Source organism: Bactrocera tryoni, chromosome 5 (genome assembly GCF_016617805.1).
Source record: "Bactrocera tryoni isolate S06 chromosome 5, CSIRO_BtryS06_freeze2, whole genome shotgun sequence".
Classification (NCBI taxonomy): Eukaryota; Metazoa; Arthropoda; class Insecta; order Diptera; family Tephritidae; genus Bactrocera; species Bactrocera tryoni.
In genome coordinates, this window is record NC_052503.1 from 62,851,151 (window position 1) to 62,877,081 (window position 25,931).

Genomic DNA, 25,931 nt, shown 5'->3' on the forward strand with positions numbered 1-25,931 from the left:
TTCGAAAATATTGCATAAAATAGCTAAAAGTGTATTTTAACTCGGTTAATAAGAATTTATATTATTGTTTTCAATAATTTTAATTTTTTTCAGGTTTACCATCCAGCAATCAACAAAGCATAAAAACTATAATAAGTGAATATTCAATAAAAAAAATGGAAATTAAGGTAAATAACTCGAAAATGTATGTAATTTTTAAGGACTTTTAAATTGCTTTATAATGTATGTATAGGTATATAGTATATTAGGGTGATTCAAAAAAATTTTTTTTTTGCAATTGGTACTCGCAAAAATAGGTTCCTAGACACCTCTAAGAAAGCCTCTCCAAATATGAGTTTTTAATTGTAACGGGAAGGTCCTCCGCCTAACCGTTTTCAATTTTTTCTTATTATCAGTAGGTAGTACTACTAATACCATCTATATTATTTCTATTAGTTAGATTAAAAGTATTAGTTAAGGAATAATCGCATTTTTGGTAGGCAACTTGTGTTAGTTTACAAAAAAATGAATCAAAAAGCATTTCGTGCGTTAAGAAAGAATTGGTTTTTGGGGTAAAAATACTACCTAATTTGGGCTGTGCATCAGTGAAATCAATCGGGTCTAATCGATTGTCAGCCTAGTGGACTGCATATTGAGAAACGGTTCTCAAGCGTGGAAAGACAAAAAATCGGCTGGCAAGGTTGGCATTAGTCTTTTGGAATGTCCGTGGTATATTATTCATCGAATGATAAATGAGCCAGTTTTAATTCATTGCACTGTATATTTGATTGCAGTTCTATTCTACCATTCCCAATATTTAGCAATTTTACTATTTTTCACTAAGGATCAGTTTGAAATTGTACGCACATACATATGTATGTACTTCATCGTTCCCGTTTAAATATTGCATTGCTCTGTGCAATGCTTCGAAAAGATTTCTGCATATCTCAAATTTTAATAAACCTTTTTATCAACACTTCAGTTATGCCGCTATTTTGGTATGCCAGATCTTTAGCACTTTTAAATTGCCTGTCAAGATACCCCATTCAATAGTTAGCAGATATGAAAAAAATGTTATAGCTACCCATAGACGTATTGAATCACCCAATTTATTACTTAAGAACGAACAAAACTGTCCACATTATGAAAACTTGTCTACAGATGTCGCCTTTTACTTTGGCATCGTTTTGTTTATTGCACGTTTACGCCAATTTAAGGTTTGAATATTGGATACTGCGATGGTAGCGCAATCTATCGGATCCAATGTAAAACATTCCAAAATTAGCAATTAATTACAAATTAAAAATTAATTTAAAAAAGCATTAAACAGTGGACCGAATTGTGAATCTAAACCATCCTCGAATCTCCTTGAACACACACAAAAAATTTCGACAAAATCGGTCAAGCCGTTTAGGAACAGTTCTATTACAAACACACTGTCAGAAGATTTATATTTATAAAGATATATATATACATATACAACTAAAACAATCCACTTTTCAAATAGCTAGTTTATTAAAGGGTTACCGTACTGTTGCACAAATTTATATTTTATTTATAACTTCAGGAATATCGGACTACAATTTAATTCATTTTTTTTTTAGGGTTGCAATGAACTTAAATTATATGTATTTGCATATATTTTGTATGGATATACTTCACACCCACGTATTTATATGTCTGTTTTATCATATCAATTAAATATCAGAGTTCGATAAGACTCGCAAATAAATCAAAAATTAGTCTCAGAGTTACCCCAAAATTTTTTAGTATATTATATAATTGATTTGGTTAATTTGTTTATATATGACTGTATGTGAATATTAAAAAAATAGTCTTTTTAGAAATCTTTTTGATATTAATAAATTTGTTTAAATTTAATTTCAATATTTGAATTTGTAAGCGTCAAGAAACATGTTAAAAAAAAAATAAAGAACAAAAATTCAACATTAAAATATTGTATACGAATAAAAATATGAAATATATGGCAACCATGCCTATAAAATTAAATTTAATTAATTAAAATTTATTAGTTTAAAAACTTCGTATTTAAAAAGTAAAAAAAATTTAAAATGTTAGCTAAATAATTTCCAAAAACATAAATAACATGGTTGCCACACATCCAAAAAAATATTATTTTTAACATATAACAACCCTTTTTGGTTGTATGTATTTTAAATAAAATTAATTTCAGATATAAATATATGTTGGATATTAATAATAAGAACTAAATATCTTTCTTACTTTTAAAGGAAGTTTTCATTTGGCAACTCGATTTGGTTGCTATATGGTTTAATTATGTATAAAAATTTTCTTATATAAAACTATGTTATTATAAAAATATAAATTGTTCAGTTTTCACGCCTTTTTAACGAAAATTAAATAAAATTAGTTTCACACATAACAATAAGTTTGAATAAAACAATAAATTGAAAATATGTATTGAAGTAGTTGAGTATTGAATATAAAAATTGCAGCTGGCAACCCTCTTGCTTGGTTTACATCGATTTAAGAAATTTTAATAACATTTTAATGATTTACGTATAAAAAGTCTAAGCAATAACAATATCCAACTATAAAGAATGTCAAAACATTTGCCCTGTGTTCCTAGAAAAACTCATTATGCAACCCTGCTTTGCTGCCACTCAACACGTGCGCGATATCATATTGTACCAGCCGATAGAGTAACGAGCATTTATTCAATATATTTTTAAACTCTCTTATCTTTACTATTTTATTAGAATCTGTCTCTAAATATACCGGGTTTTCCAACAGGGAAGTGACGTTTCGATCATTTTTAATATGCCATGATATGTAATTTTTTTCATTGAATTCAGTGATGCTTACAATTTCATCATGGAAGATATACGCGAGAACAACGTTTATCAAAATAATCGTTATCCAATTGCAACTTTTCGTGCGCTTTTGCCACTTTGTTGTCGTTTTAATCGTCCACCTTTGTCCGCTATTCGTCGAATTGTTGAAAATTTCGAATTTTCATTTTCTTTACATAATGTTGAAATGCCAATAAGATAAATAACCGCTCGAAGTAAGAAAATATTGCTGCCGTTGAGGCAAGTGTTGCTGAAGTCCCCAATTTGTCAATTCCAAGACGTTCTCAAAAACTGAAACTGTCCCCAACTACAAGCTGGAATTGGAGTAAGGATTTAGGCTTGCATTCGTATAAAATTCTTCTCACTCAAGAACTGGAGCCATTGAACCACTTCAAACGTCGTGAATTTGTTGATTTTGCCGCAGAATAACTTGAAAACGATAACGATTTATTTAAGAAATCTATCTTCTCCGATGAGGCTCCCTTTCAGCTGAAGTGTGTGTTAAATAAACTAAACTGTCGATTCTGGTGTGAAGCCAATCCACAAATTATGCATGAACAACCATTACTTTCCTCTAAATTCAGAGTTTAGTGTGGTTTTTGGTCTGGAGGAATCATCAGTTCGTACTTCCTTCGAAATGAAGCTGGTGACAACATTACTGACTATGGAGAGCGGCATAGATCGATGATAACCAACTTGGATATGGTCGCAGTTGCCAGAAATTGATCTTGACAACATTTGTTCCCAATAAGACATGACTACGTGCCACAAACGAATTGTGACATTGAATGGCCTCCAAGAAGTTTTGATTTAACACCATTATACTACTTCTTGTAATGTTATTTGAAGTCATTGGTCTTTAGCAATAAACCAGACTCTCTTCAAACTTTAAATGTCAGTACTGAAAGTGCTATTGATGACATACGATTTGATTTAGTGGAAAAAAGTACTCGAAAATTGAGTTCATCGAACTCGCTCTTGCAATGAGAAGTCGTTTGCATGATATTTATTACTTTCGAAACTTTAATTGTATGGATTGCACTTCACAAAAAACATTGGCATTTTCTTAGCAATTAGTGTGCTTTTTTTAAAGAAATCATTTCACTCTGATATAAATATCCTTTTTAGTACACTTGTTGTCTGCTTGCTTCCAAAGCTATTTGATGGTAATTTCTTCATATTGGCAATTTCCTACGAAAGTAATTTTCATTGTTACTCACAAACACCTTTCAAAAAGAATGAATTTGCTGCAAATTTGTAATAAGTGCAGCATTGATTTCTGCTGCGATTTTATTGGCGTGAGTGTGTACGAGTATTGTCTTCAATATTGCCACTTAGCACAATCGAATGTCAATTTCGTGCTGCGATTTGCAAGCACTTTCGATAAGACTGACTTCAGGATATTAAGGCAAATTGTTTTCAACAAAAACATATGTACATGATGTATATATGTTATATATTATAAGAGCATATTCTATGTTTCTGGAACACACATACATATATGCAAGCATGTAAATTCATCTGGTCACATATTATATATATACGAGTATAGCTGCACATAGGGCAGCTGCTGTGTTATACTCGTATACACACATATTATACAACTTGAGTTCACAAGTTGTTGTCAGACATCGTTTTAACATATAAAAGCTGTGTTTTTTTTTGTTGCTGCATTCCTGTTGCACTCGTTGCATTCTACACTTTAGGTGACGTCACAAGTGGCATTAAAAAGCATTTTAAGACTGACAGCAAAACTTTTTAAGCATTATTTTGCAGAAACTTTTATGAATGTCAGAGTAAAAAGAGGAGAAAAAGCAAAAATGGAACTGATTTATGTGACTTTAAAGAGGTTGTGAGGTATATAGTATAAAGGGAGTATACTTTTGGCTAAAGGTATAGCGAATTATATGCATAAGTTTGTTTTTTCGTGTAAAATTATGTTTTTGTTTTTTATGAAAAAATGTTTTTTAAACGTTTTCGGCTGTCATTAATGTACTTAAATTATGCCAAGACTTATATTTAGTTTCTGAGTGAAATCATTACCATATATTACGCAAGTATAATAGATTATGGGTTGTCAAAAAACGTCTTTTTGGTTTCTGTGCAGTCCTTGCAAAGACCATTAATTCATAAGCTGATCATTGAAGAAAACATTGTTTGTAAACAAATTTCATACAAATTGGAAAATATGCCGAGCAAAAGGTTTTTAGCGAAAAATTAACTGACGCTTTAATTGATGAATCTGCTGGTAATATCACGCATTGTTAATGGAAGAAGATATTTACATTGTGTTTAATTAAGGTTCCTCACATACCTTCACCAATATATCATGTGTTCAAAAAGTGAGTTGAATTTTTTTATGAAACGCAAATTATTCATTTTATTCCATAAAATCAATTTCTGTGTCCCATCCGTTAATACGCTTAATAGCTTGTGCTGCCGCAAGCAGTTCTTTTCTGACACCGTTTCGATTCGCTTTATCTTCGCTGGGGCTGAAATTGAGTTGTGCGCCGGAACCGGAAGTGATTGACCCGCATGCACCCCGGGGGAGTTTGGCGAACAGCAAGATTGTAGCAAAAGAAATACTTTGTGGCTCGGTGCTCAGCTTGTAGCGGAAGCGTGCGCTAGACACGCATGCTGCTCATATTTTCTATTAATACCAGCTTGTTGTTGTTGTTGCTGATTTTATTGATTATGCTATTCGATTTTCTCCAATATCTTCATTACTTAGTTCTTTTTGCTTTCGCTTCATTTTATTATTTACCGTTCAAATGTCTCAACAGCAATCGCCAGCTCGTCGGCTTGACTCACTTGCTGGTCCTTGCGGTACCCCTTAGTCTCGTAGCCATATGTGTTTCCTACTCAGTGGCAACCATTTACAGTCAAGACTTCGTTGGCCTCAACCACAGCGGCGGCTCCTCAGCTGAACTCATTTTCCACTCGGTTTTCTTCTTCTTTCTCACCCGCTGCTGCTGAGTTGCACTGTGTGCGTGTCATTCACATGTGTGTGTATGTGCGTTGTTTTTCTGGGCGAGCAACTGACCCAATTCCGCATTTAATTAAATTTCGCTCTTTATATCCGAACGTAAAGGGCGGACTCTGAGGTACCATAATTTTATTATTAAGATATTTATATAAAAAATAAAGTCTTCAAGCAATACAGAGAGGCTGAGTTTCTCTCTCTTAATCTTAATCATACAACCTTCAAGCAGTGGCTCGACAGAGAGATATTGGATATACAGCGGAAAAATACAAAACAACTCACCGCAACTCAGCGACTGAATCAAAGGATAACACATCTATTCTAGAAATTTTAAAATTGCCCTCTGCAAAACAAGCTTTAGTATCATTCGAATGCTGCAAATTTCAAAATATTGAAAAAGTTTATGCCACAAACAATTTACACTCTTAGAAAATGCAAATAACATGCGTTAGTCATAGAGCTAAAGCTGCCATAAAGTATATAAGCTTTTCCACGGATTTATAAAATTTACAAAAGTAGCAATCAGTCTCGAAAAATATTAAAATCCTGTATAACACAGACTCCCTACTTCCAAAAAGTTCTAACATTTTGAAAATTTCTTGTCATTGAAAGCTGTCGAAAGCTTCTATTTCATTTAAGAAAAGTATTGCTTAAGATATCGATCCAAGAGAAACGCAAAATTACTATATATTTTTTCTAAGAGAGGCTAGAAACAGTGGCGTAGCTAGGGGGGGGGGCGAAGGGGGCCGCCGCCCCGGGCGCTACGTCTTGGGGGGCGGCAAAATGGTACTTAAAAACTCCAATTCGGTCAAAAATTCCTGCAAATTGAAAATGGGTTTTTCTATGGCTTTTAATAAGATGTCTTGTAAATTTACTATCAATTTCCTCAAAAACTGTATTATGAGAATTTTGGAACTTCAGAATATTCGTGGCCTCTAGTTCTTACATTTTATATACTTAATATCGAAGGTATTTTGTAAAAATTCACTTTTGTTTGAACCACCTCCTGAAACTTGTAGGTCTTCCACAGTTGTAAATTTGGGCGCCCGAAGTATTATAGCTACGCCACTGGCTAGAAAAAACTTTACTTTCGTTTGTCATAAATATCTAGCTCAAAGTATGTAAGCTTTTTTCCGAAGCTTAAAGCTTAAAGAGCTGCCAAAAGCTTCAATTAATTCTAGAAAAGTATTGCTTAAAACTTCAGCCCAAAAAGAAAGCAAGATTTCATATAAATTTTTTCCAAAAGAGGCCAGAAAATGCTTAACTTTTTTTGTCATGGAAAGCTAGCTCGAAGTATTTAAGCTTTTTTACAAAACTTAACGCTTATGGAAGTAATAATTAAAACACAGTCATATTCTTCAACAAAAAAGTGGAAGTCAGTGAACACTGACCAAAGACGGTATCGTTGAACGAACATCTATTTAAAGTATTAAAATTCTATACAAGTCAGAAGCCAAATTTCGACTTTTAAAGAATCTTAAATTGTAGACCAACATCTGCCTATAGTGATCACTCTCGTCAGAAGATGCTGTAATTTTGTTTATAATAACACTTTTAACTACAAACTATAACAGTTAGTTTAAGAAAGATTTTAGGCTGCATAAATGTCTGGAAAAATGCGCTTTATTTCATAAACAAAAGAAGAACTCTTTTGAATATTTACCTTAAACGGTATGTTCTAATCGGTTAATATTGTATTTCATTCAATAAAAGTATAGTATAGTATATATAATGGATAATTCAGTTTTCAATTTTTGCCCCACATGGATATATAGTGGATATTTATTGCGAAAGAAATTTATCTTAATTAGAAAAACTGTTCACATTCGTTTACTTTACCATAAAATACATCAAAGAATATTAAAAGGTTTTGGTCACATAAATTATTGACTATAAAACAGGAGATTTCTAAAGGGTGTTCAATTTCGAGGTTCTCCACTTTTTTAAAGAAAAAACACAAAAACTTCAAATTTAATGGTGAAAATCCGCATACACTCTTCACTGTCTTCGTGTACACTCTCAGCTCCGGCTGCTATACTATTTTCTTGATTGCTGGCTGGACGTTGAATAAAAAATTATGTGATAAGTCCAATATTAAAGCGCCATTCGCTACTGTTTATTCATTTTTATTTAAAAAACTGTCAAAACAAAAACATTGATAACGTAACGTTATTGTGAATGTCGGTTTGAAACTCGGATTTAATAGCTGATCTAAGCGAAGACACACGCCAATAAATTGACGGAGTTTTCAGATGTTTATGTTAAATATTACTGTGGTAGCGACCATAGCAACTGATAAAATATGCTTATATTTAATACAGTTTTATCAAAGCAAAACCTTAAACTAAAACGTAAAATGAACAATGAAGCTATTGTGAATTTCTCTCAAATCAAAAAAAATTAAGCGAAGACACAAATCTATATGCAGATTTAGAATATTTATTTTTGGTTGATGAAAATCTTAGCATTCATAGTCGAGTCGGAGCGGTTGATCTCTAAGACCATATTTTTTAATAATCTGCTAGAAATATTGTAATCCATAGGCGTATATTTAATTAAATATGGATAGAAAATGGAGTCTTAGGGTCATTAAAGCAGCATTTTCTTCTGCCAATATTTTTAAGCATAAAATGCGCATTAGCCAAAAACTTAAGTTATATCATTTGAATATTCATTTGCAAACATTCATAAGAATATTACGCGCCATAAATTACAGCATTATGTAAATCTTCAGTTATAAATTCAACTAAATTTTATCGATGGAATTTATGGCAAAGTAGAGAAAGAAATACTCGTTATTACTCAAACACTATTATTTTGTCTTTAAAATATGATTTAAAATAAAACATATATATTAAATTAGTGGCAGTCACATTGCCTTTCAATTCTTAAACATTTTATTATTTTCATGGAACACTTTAAAATGTTTTGCATATAAAGAATCACATCTCAAGGTTCCCTACTTGTTTAAAGAAAAACACATAAACTTCAAATTTAATGGGTAAGGTTTTTTTTATTATTGGAAGGAACATTCTTCGGCATTTATTTTTAGAAGACTATCTCTCAAATATTGGCCGCGGCTACACCTCAGATGGTTCATGCCTTTGAGTCAATTTCCGATAACTGGTTCGAGCATTTCTGGTTGGTAACTAACGAATGGCACGCGTGTTGGTCTCCCCAAGTCCTGAATAGAAGCGATGTTGTCAGCATAGACTTGAGACATATCCCCACAGGATAAAGTCAGAACAGTGTTATATCACACGATCTTGGTAGCCAATCGACCGGCCTAAAACGTGAAATTATCTGCTCACCGAAATGTTGAAACCAAGTGTCACCGAGATCACGCGCTTCAATTTCAGGCATCAAATAGTCGGTTATCAAATTTTGAAACAAATGCCAAAAATAGCAGACAGTTTGACTGACTCACATGTGATCTATTGAAAAAAGTACCTCTACTTGCATCACCAGTTGGTTACAATATACTTTAGCTTGGATTGTTTACAATACTATGTACTCACCGTAGGTTTCAGCCTTCTTCAATATTTATAGGAAAACTTATCACATTAATTTGAGACATTTAAAGAGAACTTTAATTGTAAAGCAGTCTGCAATTGATTTTATTATAATACATAAGTATTTAGAATCTTAAACAAATTTTAAACTACTGTAATACAAAGCACCGATACTGAAATAAAATATAATAAGGAGAAACTATGCTTATCATATAACTTCAATTAGGAAATTGTAAAAGCGTAAAATCTTATAATAATAAGAAATATTAATTAATATTTGAGCAGGTTATATTAAAAATATAATTTAGTAGAAAAAGGAACGCCACATTTTATATATTATGCAATTGAAAATTGTATAAAAACGTTTAAAAAGCTGCCAATCATCAATCATGAAACTAAAATATGAAGTGTGAGCGTAAAATATTTTCAATACGTATACTCAAAATGTATGTTAAAAAACATTGCAACAAGGTGGGCACACTTAAATCTTTACAAGCGTAAAACTTCTAAAACATTGACAAGTAGTCATGTACAAATGTAGAAAAGATGTTAAGCCACCCAATAAAAGAAATTAAAACAATTTTTCGCTGGTTGGAGTTGTGTTTTACGCTTGGTTTCCAGCAACACCTGTTGAGTAAGTCACATAAGAAAATCATCTGAGGTAATGAAAAAATAAGAATAATATGGCAGGTTAGAAGAGCTTATTTACCGTTGTCAACCACTTTTTACCAAAACGGTGAGTCGTTATATTAACCGATATAATTCTAATGAGATATTTCATATTCGGCAAAAAAATCAAAACTTCAAGTTACGTTAAGCGCAGTCAAGAAGAACATATACTGGCACCTATATATCGATATATTCATTATTGAATCAGAGTTCGTATAACAGATACTTTTTGCGGAAGAGTGATTTCAATGAGGCAGTACTCTTTGGGAGTTTTCGGTAGTTTTTGAGAGCTGTTACTTGATTTATACTTGGTTTTGCCATTTCATAATTAATAGTCTTAACAAATCCCCGAATTTATCACCAAAATAATGGATCGGTTGGTGCAGCGCATCGTGCTCTGCGCCCAATATTCCGTCGGCATAGAGCAGAGCCGATGAATTGGACCAACCAGGATCGGTTTCGCTCCATGTCTGCTATCGTAGACAATGTGAGTCATCAAGCGAGCACCCAACAAACCCGAAAACGTTCATCCGCCATCGCATGCTAGTGGGAGGTGTGTCCTTCCACTTTTATGAATGATTTCACAATTCAAAAAAATATTTTTATGAACAAATTTGTCCCACTTGGAGTGTTGGATAAAACCTCAAATCCTCATTGTTGAGATACCGTCACATCCTCATAAAGTCACTGTTTCATGTGCTCTATGGGCTTCTTAAAAATGAAGAAATCAATGGGTAAATGGGAAAGGCTATAGAGCTTTGTTTAATGACTTTCGTGACTGAATTGGAGGATATTGATGGGGATGACCTCTGTTTCCAACAAAGCTGTTCTTCTGATATGTAGCCAAAAAGACAACTCATTATAGCTAGTAGTGATCGACAAGCGGGTATATACATATGTATATTGTATTCTTCTTCTTCTTTATTGACGTAGACACTGCTAACGTGGTTATAGCTGAGTTTACAACAGCGCGCCAGTCGTTCTTCCTTTTGCACTGGTTCAGCGTCCCTTCTCCACCTGGCCTCTACTACCGCCGGTTGGGTACTGGATCGAATACTCAGAGCTGGCGGCGTTTTTACCCATTCAGACGACATGACCCAGCCAGCGTATAGCATTGACTGCGGTATTTGTCGTTGCCATTGCTACTGAAAGCTCGCAAAACCTTTCTCTCGCAAACTCGTAACGTCGACTCGTCAGATGTCGTTTTTGTCATCGTCCATGCTTATGCACCATATAACAGGACGGAGGTGATGAGATGCTTGTAAAATTTGCTCTTTGTTCGACGAGAGGGGACTTTACTTTTCAATTGCCGACTGAGTGCAAAGTAGCACCTGTTGGCAAGAGTTATTCTGCGTTCGATGATTATGCTGACTTTCTTGTTGGTGTTAATGCAGGTTCCAAGTTAGAAGAAACTATGTCTTTGAAGTTGTGATTATCGGTAGTGGCGTGGGAGCCAAGTCGCGAGTGCGACGACTGTTTGTTTGATGATAGGAGATATTTCATCTTGCCCTCGTTCATTACCAGACCCATTTGCTTCTCTTATTGTTATTCACCAATATTCTCATGCAAAATATTGAATGCATATGTAATATGCATTCATGGCAGCGCCTCCTCCAGCTGTACACACAAAGAATGCGTTCACCATTAACTATCCTACTTTTGCAATAACTCGGAATGACCAAAATAGCCTTGGCTTGAATTGTTGAGTTGCTTGGAGAGTTGATTGCACTGTGACTCACTACTGCTAAGGTAAATTGGAGCACACCTATCTACAAAGCGCTATATATAAAGACATACGAACTACTTATATACATATATACAGACATACGTGTGCATAAATATATATGATTATATATCATCTATATAGACAAAAATATATTTATATGTACTTAAAAGCTTGAAAGTTGCATAAAAAAGCATAGTCGGCTTGATTGTCTAATGCTGTTACCATGGTTTGTTTGCACTCATTGTTGTTGCAGCTACTGCTGGTGGTAAAAAGGTTTCTTTGATAGTTAGTCGGTTGGCTTGTGCGGTCACTTGGTTCGTTAGTTTGCTGAATGACTAGTGGTGGTGCCTAAGCAGCGCTTGCCAGGCGGCAACACATCATCGCCACGCCACAGCCACGCCGCCTGTCGCCTGTCGCCTCCCCACCTGTTGTTGTGCTGTTCATAGATGTTGTTTATTGCCTGCAGTACGGGGCGTATACGCAACGCCTGCTCAAGTGTCACTTTCGTTCTTAATTTGTTTGGCGATGTGGCTTGGCTCCAATGTGGCTTGCAGCACACCAACATATACATATATAGAATGCAATTATAAATATGTATGCATATGTAAGTATATGTATATATGCATAAACTAAATATAGTATGTTTGTATGTGTATATACAGCGTGTATATGTATAGCGCTGTGGGCGTTTTGCGCTCAAATGAGCGCATTGGGTATGCTCATTGCATATTTCTCGTGTGCATTTTTAGTTGTCTTTTTGAAAGTGATGACAACATTAGAATGTAGAAAAATAATAAAAATCGTCCTTACCCAATCCTTAAAACGCTTCACAGCTACATTAGGGTATGAAAAGACCATTATCCAGATTTTTATCGTTCAGTTTGTATGGAAGCTATATGCTCCCCGGCTTCTTTTTACGAAAAGCTTCGCGCAAACGACGCATAACACTCGAATATTATTTCCTATTGCCGGCTTCGGCTCACCTTTCGCCGATTTATCGTCTGTTTCCGGATCGTAAGCATAGATCCAAGACTATTCGCCAAATCAACATCAGTTGTTGGTGATGGACGTCCAGGACGTTGTTCGACGTCAACGCGTTCTCGAACCTCTTTGAATAATTTGATAATTTGTACGAATCAAAATGATACAGACAGTCACACCAACCTAGAACCTAGGGTTTTGCGCGAAATTTCGCAAATGAAAAAATTTTCCATACCAGCGCTACATCGCCAACATTCAGTATGGACGGTATACAAACATTTTTTTTTCCAAAAGCAAAAACAAAAACAGCAACGACAATAATATTCGCAATTAAGTTGGCGTCATGTTCCCATGCATTGAACTCTGAAGGTTTTCCTACGTTTCTCCATGCAAAATGTGCTTTTACATGTCAGTATGTAAATATAGTTATGCATACATATACTTACACTTATTATTTATTGGTGCGTGGTGCGTTGGTGAAATGAATTGAAATGCGCGCAGTGGCAATCAGCTGTCAGCAAATTAAATATTTGTGCCAGACAATTGGATATGAGAGAAAATTCCACTTCTAATGCAAAAATCTGCGTGGATCGAGGATACGAGTACGTAAAAAACTGCATATAGTGGGTTAGTAAGTATACCCAAGTGTGCAAATAACTGTGCTAATATATGGTATGTATGTTAAATAAATATTTGCACTGGCATTGGTTGCTCTCTTGTCGCTTGGGTACTTAAGTATTTAAATTCGTATTAATTTGCTTAATCAAAATAATTAAAAAGTAATTAAGGAGTTACACTTGGTTTTCTCCGGTTAAAAAAAAAGCCTTTTATCACTAAATTTTTTCTCATATAAAAATTAAATGTTTTATTAGAATTTTTTATTGTGACAAACATACACCATTAACAAATCTTGCCAAACGACTTCAAAAACATAGTTTCGAGAACCAATCAAAATGACAATGACATTCAAAGGTGACTAGATCACCTTTGGGGTTGTACAAGAGTTTGCTCCGGTCTTGAAACCTTCAGTTAGCCGCCTCATTTTTTCGTAGAGTTTCGGCTAGCTTATCAAGCTCTTCATACTCACGCATTTCGGCCTCTTTCTTTTTCTGTCTGCAAATGCGTCTCGCTTCCCTCTTCAACTCTCGGTATCTATCCCATCCCGCACGTGTTGTGGTCGATCGTAACGTTGCAAGGTAGGGAGTCTGTTTTCTCTCCGCTGCGACACGACACTCCTCGTCGTACTAGGTGTTCTTTTGCATTTTCCGAAAACCAATGGTTTCGGTTGCAGCTGTACGTAAGGAGTTTGAAATGCCGTCCCACAGTTCCCTTATACTGAGTTGTTGACGAGTGCTCTCAGAGAGCAGGAGTGCAAGTCGACAAGAAAATCGTTCTACTGTCTGTTGTGATTGCAGCTTCTCGACGTAGAACCGTCCTTGTTTTTGTTGACGTTCGTTTCTTGCTGCACAGAGGCGGATGCGTATCTTGGCTGCAACATGGTAGTGGTCCGAGTCGATGTGAGGACGCACATCTAAAACAGTAGAGACGTGTTTTCCGTCTATCACAACATGACCGATCTGGTTGGTGGTTTTTCGATCCGGAGACAGCCAGGTAGCTTGATGCATTTTCTTATGCTGGAATCTAGTACTACAGATAACCATACTTCGGGCCCCGGCGAAGTCGATCAGCCTCGATCCATTTGGGGATGTTTCGTCGTGGAGGCTGAATGTACCGACCGTAGTGCCAAAGATACCTTCTTTGCCTATCCTGGCGTTAAAGTCGCCAAGCACGATTTTGACGTCGTAGCGGGGGCAACTCTCATAGGTCCGCTCTAAGCGCTCATAGAAGACATCTTTGGTCACATTGTCCTTCTGTTCCGTCGGGACGTGGACGCAAATCAGCGATATGTTGAAGTACCTCGCTTTGATGCGGATTGTGACTAGACGTTCATCCACCGGAGTGAATGATAGCACTCTTATTACAAATCCTACTCCATATTTGCGCTCCTTTATATGACCACTGTAGAAAAATGTCACAAGGACCTACTCGCCTCAGTTCTTGTCCCGTCCATCGCATTTCTTGAACGGCGGTGATGTCAGCTTTCACTCTAACGTGGACAACAACCAGCTGGCAGCGGAACCTTCCCAATTAAGGGACCGGACGTTCTAGGTGCAAGCCCTTAAATCGTAGTCCTTATTTCGTTTGCCATGGTCGTCATCAAAAGGGGGGTATCTCATCCGAGGCTGTTTTGTTTTTTTCATTGGTACTGTTTTTTACGTGGCGGGCACCCAAACCCAGCGCACAACCTTGTGGAGAGGATGCTTCGCCTTCTCACTTTAGCTCGTTTGCAAACGGATGTTCGAAGTATACCCAGAGGATACTTGGGCAAAGACCCGAAGTTGTGAGCTGCTTGAGCCATATGTAAAAGAATCGTTTCTGGCCACTCGCAAGTGAATGGCGATTAGAGAACTTTCCTCACTTGCGTGAACTTCTACACATGACACCATCCTCCAGATGCCTGAAGTCTTTAATAAGATAAATAAAGTGTGATATATCAATTATAATTATGCAACAACATTAATGCAACTGCCTTCAAGCGCCGGCTCGAGAACTAAATTCTTCAATCCACTTTACACTTTGGATATATCGGGTGATTTTTAAGAGCTTGATAACTTTTTTTTTTAAAAAAACATAAAATTTACAAAATCTCATCGGTTCTTTATTTGAAACGTTAGATTGGTTCATGACATTTACTTTTTGAGAGATAATTTCGTTTAAATGTTGACCGCATGGCTGCGTCTTAGGTGGTCCATTCGGAAAGTCCAATTTTGGGCAACTTTTTCGAGCATTTCGGCCGGAATAGCCCGAATTTCTTCGGAAATGTTGTCTTCCAAAGCTAGAATAGTTGCTGGCTTATTTCTGTAGACTTTAGACTTGACGTAGCCCCACAAAAAATAGTCTAAAGGCGTTAAATCGCATGATCTTGGTGGCCAACTTACGGGTCCATTTCTTGAGATGAATTGTTCTCCGAAGTTTTCCCTCAAAATGGCCATAGAATCGCGATCTGTGTGGCATGTAGCGCCATCTTGTTGAAACCACATGTCAACCAAGTTCAGTTCTTCCATTTTTGGCAACAAAAAGTTTGTTAGCATCGAACGATAGCGATCGCCATTCACCGTAACGTTGCGTCCAACAGCATCTTTGAAAAAATACGGTCCAATGATTCCACCAGCGTACAAACCACACCAAACAGTGCATTTTCCGGGATGCATGGGCAGTTCTTGAACGGCTTCTGGTTGCTCTTCACCCCAAATGCGGCAATTTTGCTTATTTACGTAGCCATTCAACTACAGAAATGAGCCTCATCGCTGAACAAAATTTGTCGATAAAAAAGCGGATTTTCTGCCAACTTTTCTAGGGCCCATTCACTGAAAATTTCTTGATTGGACTTTCCGAATGGACCACCTAAGACGCAGCCGCGGTCAACATTTTAAATGAAATTATCTTCAAAAAGTAAATGTCATGAACCAATCTAACGTTTCAAATAAAGAACCGATGAGATTTTGCAAATTTTATGCGTTTTTTTTTTTAAAAAAGTTATCAAGCTCTTAAAAAATCACCCGATATTATATTTATCATATACTTGTATATACTCGTATAATTCACAACAGAGTAGAGGACAGTTGAGTGCATCACTGCTACTTAGTAAGTAAATGGTTCAAGTATTGGCTGCCGCAGTCGTAAATTTTAAATAACGGTCGAGAAGAACAGGAAATGGACAAAAACTTTTGGTTATGTTTACGTATTGATTTGAAAAACAAAATCCTAAAAATTCTTGCACAGATTAAAATTTTATCCGTAGAAATTTACCACAGACTCAAACTAAGAAGTGAAGAAGTGGAGTCAGGCAGTCAGCTAAACATCTAACGATGCTTTTCGGAACTTATACCTGTAAAAATATTTTTAGTAGTGAGCAGTTTGGGGCCGTCTAGAATTATTAAATTTAAAAATAAACCAAAAATGTTTTAGCTGAATATTCCACTAGCAGTTGGTATATAAAGGGTGATACATTTCGAGGTTCCCTATTTTTTAAAGAAAAAAAAAACAAAATCGTCAAATTTAATGGCGAATTTTTATTATCATTCGACAGAATATTCCTTGTCATTTAATTTTTGAAGATTATCTTTTTTAAATGTTGCCAACCGGGCCCAAAACGTGAAATTAACTGCTCACCGAGGTGTTCTCTCAATAAATCCATTGATTTATGTCATATGTGAGAAGTGGCGACATCTCGTTGAAACTAAATGTTGTCGAGATCATTATTTTCAATTTCAGGCATCAAATGGTCAATATGATAGGTGTGCCAACGGTCGCCATTGACGGTTACGTTCTCACCGACGTCATTTTAGAAGAAAGGAGGATAGATGATTCCACCGGCCCACAAACCACACCAAACCGTTATTTTTTCTGAATGGAATAGCAGCTCTTGAATCTCTTCAGTTTACTATGCGTCCCAATTTTGCTTGTTTACATACCCATTGAGCCAGAAATATACCTTTTTGCTGAACAAAATTTCGCTCGAAAACGTCGGATCTTCTTGAAACTTTTCAAGAGCCCATAGGCCTAAGCTATGTCACTTGGGAAGGTGGAGCGGCTTCAGTTCCTGCACAAGCTTTATTTTGTACGCTTTCAATTTAAGATCTCGAAGTAAAAAGCACCAAGTCGTTCCATACGCCAGTCCTAGTTGATGCGAACGGCGCCGAATTGACTCTCCACAGTCTTCGTGGCTATTCTAAGTTTCGTGCGTGCTGGATATGGTTTATTCGGTTGTAAATAATCCAATAATGAATGCTGGGTCTCAAGATGGGTGATGGTGTTGCGAATAGTACGCTGAGTAGGCCGATTATGTTGACCATAAGTTCAGCGAAGCGCGCGAAACACATTTTTCATAGAAAGTAAATTTTCGTTATAAAGTTGAACAATTTGTAAACACTGTTCAGGCGTAAGTCTTTTCATGGTGAAATGCTAAAACAATACGGAACAAAAATAACATGACAGCTTCACTTCACACCACGAAAAGATCTACTTGGATCACTCGTTATACTCATCAATCGTCTAGATAGTCTTAAACTTTTAATTATTGAGTATAACAAGTTGGCGCGAAGACTCTGTTGTGTATTCATTTCTTGCTAAGGCATTCACTTTTTGCTGCGTTGTGAATAATCTTTTCAATTTGTTTTAAATTCTAATCGGAAGTTTGCGTTTGTAAAAAGACAAAGCATATTATTTCAAGAAGTTTAAGTCGAATGAGATAGGTATTTTGCATTACAGCAAAAACGCTGATCAAATCGGGACTTGCACTTGATCTCTGTGCTATCATTCGTTTGTGTGTCGGAGTGAGGGAGAGGCATTGCGATTGAATATTTAGTTGTTCGAAATTTGGTTGATTCGTTTATTTGAAATTTCTTGAATTTTTTCAAGAAAATTATTTGTTTTGCACTACTCATTATAACTGATTCATTTAAAATTAACAAATATACCGGTTATGTTACGGTGGATTAAAAAAAAACTCTTCCACGGTGCATGAAAAACAAAAAAATTGTTTCTGCCAATCTCAGCTTTAATTTTTCATTTGATATTTGGAGACCTTAATAGCGAGCGCAATACGAAATACAATTGCTATCAGTTGTGGGTTGAGAGATCGTTGATGATGCTAAAGTGCATTAGGCATAACAAATTAGTATATTATATTAATACATTCGTATTTATTTGTGTACAAAGAAGCGATTTATTTCAAGACTTTTTGGCTTATCAGTTTGCGTACTGACGCTGAGACTATAAATTCGAACTCGATTCTGTATTTAGAAATTTAAATCAAAATATTTGTACTTATGTATATTTATAAGTTACTTAGCTATCAATAATTTTAATTTGCAAGTTCTTGATTTCACTTGCATTGAATATTCATTTAGTGCCATTCTATCAAGTGAGTAAGATAATTGTGAAGAACAAAACGAATCTTGGTGAGTGGTGAATCGAACAAACAAAACCCTCTCATAATCAAAGGGAGAGTAAGCAAGAAAAAACTTTGATTGTACGGATGCCAAAATACAATTCACAAATATATAAGTTTCCAACCATGAATTTGATTTTGCTCGCTTAGTTTGTAAGGAATGAGTTTAAAATTTCAGAGAGATATCTCAAAAACTGAGGCATTAGTACAGCTACTCGTCGCGCTGATCATATATATCATATATATGTATATACAAGGTCTGCCGCAAAAGAAACAGGAGTGTTAAAAAACAACAACAAAAAATTAATATTTTTCAAAAGTTATATTTTTTTATTCAAAGTAGTTTCCTTGTGCTTCGATACAGCGTTTAGCCCGGTCAATTAGCATTTCAAATGAGTGTTTAAGGTCATTTTTCGGAATGCTCTTGAGAATATCGGACGTCGCCTTTTGGATAGCTGAAATGTCCTGAAACCAGTGTCCTTTCATGGGCAAATGAAGTTTTCCAAATAGGTAAAAATCACAGGGTGCAGGTCAGGTGAGTAGGGTGAGCGATTAATGGTAAATATGGAGTTTTTTGTCAAAAAATCAGTGACAAGCGTCGACCGATGACACGGCGCATTATCGTGCAATAGGCGACAGGACCCTGCCTCACGGTATTGTGGTCGAGCACGACGAATGCGTGACAAAAGACGCTTCATAACACCAAGGTAAAACACAGCATTAATCGTTTGGCCAGGTGGGATGAACTCTCGGTGTACAATACCCTCGGAATCGTAAAAACAAATCAGCATTGTCTTTATTTTTGACTTCTGAAGACGACCGACTTCTGATCGTCACAGAGGTCCTCACGACCTTCTTGGAATCGCTTAAACCACTCATGCACATTACTACGGGATAGGCACTGATCACCATAAACTTTTTTCATCATTTGAAATATTTCAGTAAACGTTTTCCCAAGTTTAAAACAAAATTTAATATTTGCTCTTTGCATTTTACGACCGATGACCAAAAGCTGCTGTCACTTTTTGATCGATAACATCGATTGTAGCATTTATCAATTGTCTTAAAAATTTTTACGAAATGTCAACAAGAGATCAAACATTTTTATTTCATATACCCACCAATAGGTTGGCGCATACCAGAAACATATATATTTAAAAGTTCTGTTTCTTTTGCGAAAGACCTTGTACATATATACTACTATGAACGAAAAACAGTAAGACTTTGTTCGTAATTTTAAAATTCTTAATTAATTCTTCAAAATCTGTGTCATACCCGTCACAGTAATTCCCCTTGGCCCAATACACTTATGCCAGCGTTTTTTTCAATCCTCGAAACAGTTGTTAAAGTCAATGCGCTTAGCGGTTCACGTTTAATGTCTTAAATTTGCTCAAACCGGTTTCCCAGGAGCGGTCATTTGAGTTTGCTGAATAGCTAGAAGTCACACGAAGCTACATCAGGCGAATAAGCTAGTTGCGGCTCGATATTGGTTGAAAATTTGGCGAAAAACTAACTTAGATTCAATTCAGTATGCGACGGTGCATTATCGTGGTGCAGAAACCAGGAGTGGTCGTCGCATAATTCCGGCCTCTTTTTACGAATAGCTTCACGCAAATGACGCGCAATACTTAAATAGTATTCCTTGTTGATAGTTTGGCCGATCAAAAGGAATTCGAAGTGCACCACATCTCGATAACCGAAAAAAACTGTCAACATAACTTTGATTTGACCTGCTTTGATGTGCTTTTTTCGGCTTCGGCTCATCTTTGGCATTATGTTCGGCAGATTGATCGTCTGTTTACGGATCTTAAGCGTAGATGCGAGACACATCGCCAGTATAAATTTGTTTACTGGCATCCTGGAGGTCGGACAGCATTATTTGACAGACGTTAACGCCACGCTGTGTTTCAAAAACATTTAGTAATTTTAGTATTTTAGCACCAATCGTGCTTTCACTTTTCTTAGACCCTAATGGTCTTTCAAAATAGTTTTCACTGATTCTTCCGCTATTCCAACGATACCAGTAAGATCTCTGATTGTTAGTCGTCGTTTCTTAAGTACCAATTCTTTTCCTTTCTTTTCGAGTTGAATAGTTTGTGTTGATGGCCGTCCTAAACGTGGTTCGTCATCAACGAGTTCTTAAACCACTTGCTCGCGACAAACAAATATAACCGAAGGCTTTTCCAACATTCTGAACATTGTGGCACCAGAAATTTGATGCATTTAATTTATTGCAACTTCTTTGTTGAATAATTTATAAATTGTTGTGACTTTTAACATAAAACGATAGAAAGTAGCCTATGCCCGTACCGAGGTTCCAAGCTAACTCATCACCAATTTTCACTTAAATGGGCTCAGCCGTTCTTCAGTTATAAATATACTTATACATATATTGCTAAATCAAGGATGATTTTGCAAAAACAGGCCGCCGTTCGGACCTTCTCCAGGACTAAAAGTATACCCACGCAAATTTTCAAGTCTTCCCGTGGAGCGGCTTGGACGTTCTGCGCGAACATACCAAACTAGCGTAACAATTTTATATATAAGAAATAAGATAGACGAAGATGCTTATTGTTATGGTTTACTTGTTTTGAGGTTAGCAGTCTTAAAATGGGTTTTTTTATAATTGCTTGTGATCTTCGATGCTTTTTTGGAATCTTAAGGGGGTATTCTGGTCTAGAAATTAAAAAAAAATCGATTTTATTTATTTTCAACGTTTAACTATTCAAGAATATGTGTAAAAGAGGATTTTTCAAAATTCTAATTATTTTCGGAGATATAGGCATTTTTCTGGCCCGGCATCTAAACTGGTTCGGTCGGAACTAATTGAACAAAAGACATTGCGCGAAACTTTAAACGCGTTTTTCTCAAAACTGATTTTATCTGAACGACACCCAAGATTTCTCAGGTTCTACTGGACCGATTTACCTGAAATTTTTATAGAGTCTTCCTTATAAACATGTCTATGGTTGGAACTAGCCTCATCCCCAAATTTTTATTTTTATTATTTTTAAAAAATTCGAAGTAGTCAGAAAAAGTGATCCAAAAAAACTTTTTTTTCAGGCAGTCGCCATTTTGTGAAAAAAAAATTCCCACATTTCCGTAGTTCCGGCCATTGCGACATTATTCTAGATTAATAATCTGATTTTTTTTGGTTTCAGATAACTAGGAGGATTGAAATTATGGGTATGGTCACGTGGAAATTTTTTGAGACCCCCAACTTCGTCAGCTCATAATTTTTGAAATTTTTAAATTTTTTCAGTTTTTAATTTTTTTCTGTACTCTTCTAAAATTAACAAATAACTGGTCAAAAATTGGATACTAAAATATTAATTGCCTTTTTTATGACACTTTAAAAATTACCTGAAATTCATGCTTTTAGACCACAATACCCCCTTAATGGGTCTTACGCAAAGTTTTAATTTTTTTGGATTATTCTTTAATTCTCTTTGAAACATTGTAAATCAAATTTTTGGTTCAAAAGCTATCTCGTCTGTCCCCACGAACTATCAGGCAAATATAGCTATGGTGAAGAGTACTTTGTCAAATTTCCATATAGGGGAACAAAGTTCTCTAAAGCTTGCTTCTAGCTTAAAATGTCATGTGTTCGCGAGAGGGTTCTCTGAAATTTTATGCACCAAAATCGATTTAAAGGGTGCTTATTAATCCTACGTATATACATATATTCTGATGCTTAAAGTGTTGCTTAGCGATTGACCGCACATCTTCGTTAATTTGTGCTGTGTTTTTTGAATATTATGCAGCAAACTGAAGAATTTAAATGCGTTTAGGCTTTAGGTTTTTAAGGCGTTTTGATGAAAGAAATGTGCTCGGAGGTGGTTTGAAATTAACGGTGAAGGAGCGATTTTCAATTTGAGCCAGTGTGTAGGTAAAATTCAGATCGTTCAGGCCCTAAGTCGCCTATTTTGGTGGTTATCATTTTTAGATTCCCTACACCACATAAAGAATAGACACGTATGGTTTGCTTCGTGGATTAGATTGAACCATTTTGGTTACGAAGCGGTGAAATCTTAGGAATACAAAAAACTTTCTTTCCTAGGTACATTTGGTCACGATTGACGATTGCTTGGTTGGCTTCTTAAATTGGAAATATAATCTTATCTCTTCAGACATTTAAGTATTGCAAAGTTTTTTAAGAGCTTCTCTGAACGAAACAAAATATTAATAACAATAACAACAAAAAAGTCTACAATAAACAATTCGAATAATAATTTTGCTTTATGAACTCAGCTACCAAAATATCCACGAATAATGCATTTTCCTCAATTTTCAATTTCAGCAAACCTATTACGGTCAGCAGTGAGCGCCAGAGAAGCACATTTCTCTTCCCTCACCCACACTAAACCGTGCGCCGATGGAAATTGATGAGAATTTCCGAGTAGCAATGCGATTGCCGCCAGCTTCTGCAAGTGTCATTGCAATTAAAAGCGCCTAATTGCGCTAAAATGAGGCAGCAAGCAACAACAACAATAATATTAACAACAATTTCAGTGGGTGTGTCAGAGGAGTAGTGTAAAAATACAAAGTAGAAAACAGCAAATGCAATTTAAAGTGACTAAAAACGTGCAAAACACAACAAAAAGCGAAGGACTTACATAAACGAAGCAAGAAGAAGAAGAGGACGAAGAAGAGAAAGAAGTAGAAGTAGAAAAAGAAGTGTAGTCATATCAGCCAGCTTGAGCTGTAATAACGGCGCTGGAGACGTGTAGACGCCATGTTGCGGCCGACATCGTGTGGACCGGGGCCACCGTTGCCGCCACCACCTCCGCCACCGCCGCCAACGCTATCAACTGCGGGCGGCCGCGTCAACAACAAGCGCTCACGGCTTGCGGGCAAATGTGTTGAAACTGTGGCGCAAAAACAGCTAAAGTCAATAGTTGTTGTGGCCGAAAGTGTGGCAGAGTCAAAAGCGAAAATCGCAACAACAACAAGTAGTCGAGTCGCAGCAGCTGCCGAGCGCTTGGCTGCCAATACTGCGGCTGAGCGAACTGAAGGATTGCAGTCGGCCAAAGCTGATGGTGATTTTTGCATACCAACAACAGCAACAACGGTTTTGGTTTGCACAACAACAAATTCGAGCAAAGCGTATACTACTGTAATTGCTGAGTGCGCCAAACAAAACAAAAACAATAACAATTGGTCAATTTTCAAATTACCCATGCTGCTGGCAACTGCCTGGGCAACAATAACAACAACACTAACAGTGGCCGTCGCAAAAACCGACTTTGAACCAAAAAGCGTTGCGAAGCAAGTAAAAAATGCGACCGGCATGCAGACGGCAACAGTTGGCGTTGTGGACACAACAACAGAAGCATCAGCAAAAACAACAAAAACCGATGCAAATGCAAATTCGGAGTGTTCAACAACAATGGCAGCAACAGCGCCATCCATAAAATGGCTGCTTATGTGGCTAATGCTTTTCAGCGTAATGGCCCAGGCGCCCCAACATCAAGTCGCTGCCGAGAAGAGCAAACACTGTAAGTAATCAACATTCAATCAATCAATTCTAGTTCTTTATTAAAAATATTAGAAAAAATTGTGTGATTTTTTTATGAAAATGGAAAACTAATTTGGACTAACCATGAAGACTTTACAATTGGTCTATTAGATGGTGAAATTATCTTCGAAGTATATGAGACGAGATGCTTTCTTCCACTTCTCCTATTTTTAGCATTTTTGTAACTTTCTCCAACCCATCTGCAGTTCTCCGAATCTTATTATACTAATTTGCGGCTCTTTTGTGTACTGTGTGTTGAAACTAAATTGCTTAGTTTAAGCTTAGTCTCGATATAAGGCGTGATAAACTTCTAATTTCAAGGTTTTATTAACATTAAGAGCCCAGCATAGCAAAGGCAGGTGTGTCGACAATGCTTCCCACAATGTAGTGTTATGTTTAGAAGAAACTCTTATGCACCAGGCATTTGCCGTAGGCACTTTTCTCGACATTTAGGGAGCTTTCAACAATATGCGATTAGACGGTGCGTAGGGTATTTTCTCTAATGTTTTGGTTCTTGAGCTGCCTACCTGCCTACTGCTTCCGTACTTGTCGGTTAACTATCTACTTAAGGGACTCGAGGAACGCGGTTGTCGGGTGAAAGCTTACGCTGACGAAAACATTGCTCTTATGGTTAAAACAAAAGTTCTCAACACTGTCTACGAGCTAACGTGGCATTCAACTGGGCGAATAGAAGCAGCTTAGAGGTTAAACTGCCCAAACCGTAGTCAAGTCAATAATGTTCTATAGTGTATCCGTCTAGTGGAGAATGTTCGAAAAAGCTACACTTATTAAGCAGCTTCTCTGGTGCACTGCGAACTACACCAACAACAGCACTTTGCGATTTAAGGCTCAGGGAAGGGGTTTAAACAAAAAAAAAAGGAAATCTTGTCAAACGCAAGCTGCCAACGTTGTATGGAGGTTGGTGAGGTGAAAGTATCCAGTCGCTTTCTCCTCCATCGTCCAGCTTTTGCAAGGAAAGCATTGCAATTATACAAAGCGAGATACAGATTATTAAAGTCATCTATGTGAAAATAATGGATTTCCTTTTCTTGTACTATTTTTCGTATACAGTATCCCGCCAACCCATTAGAAACACGGACAATTATTCATATAGTTTTGCGTTCAGAGTCAAATAACCCAAAAATTATTAAGATATCTGAGTAAAGTTTCTTGCAGAATATTTCTTTCAAATATAACTTTTTCATAAAATTGAGAAAAACTTAATTTTTTTTAGTATTGGGCTGACAAATCTTTATTTTTAATAACAGCCATCACTCTTTGAGGCATACTATTCAAACAAATATCATCATTATTTTTAAATCTGGATCATTTAGGCACACATCCTTTATGTTATCTTTGAGTGGGGCTATTGTGGGATTTCTTCGGGAATATACCTTCGATTTAAGGAACGTTCAGCACTTTTCGATGGAGTTTAGATAGGGTGACTTGCCCGCCTAAGGTAATATATTGATATCCAAGATGTGAAGGACATCAGTCGTTCGTCGGGAGGTCTGGCAAGGCACCTCAGCGTGCGTATAAGTGTATTGGGCTGCTGGAGGGTTCAGTCTTGCCAAATACGATACAAAACCATCTTGAAGAACATTGGTGTACTGCTCACTATTCATCGTTCCCTCAACAAAATAAATTGGTCCAGGACCTTCCACCGATATGCAGCTCTAAATCATTACAATGGGGGAATATTTTACCGTTTTTTGA

The 25,931-nt window shown here is 36.3% G+C and overlaps 1 protein-coding gene across 2 annotated transcripts in view; it reads left to right on the top strand.

Moving 5' to 3' along the window:
• The window catches only part of LOC120777402, a 235,534-nt gene that overhangs the window by 44,947 nt on the left and 164,656 nt on the right, over positions 1-25,931 (top strand). The window contains exons 2-3 of one of the 2 annotated variants that reach the window (XM_040108701.1): positions 94-167; positions 22,998-24,195. In XM_040108701.1, coding sequence (XP_039964635.1) covers positions 23,433-24,195 — 763 coding nt within the window. In that variant the 5' untranslated portion in view covers positions 94-167; positions 22,998-23,432. Of the gene's footprint in view, positions 1-93; positions 168-18,643; positions 18,708-22,997; positions 24,196-25,931 lie in introns of those variants that run through there. The other variant, XM_040108700.1, reaches the window with a different exon arrangement.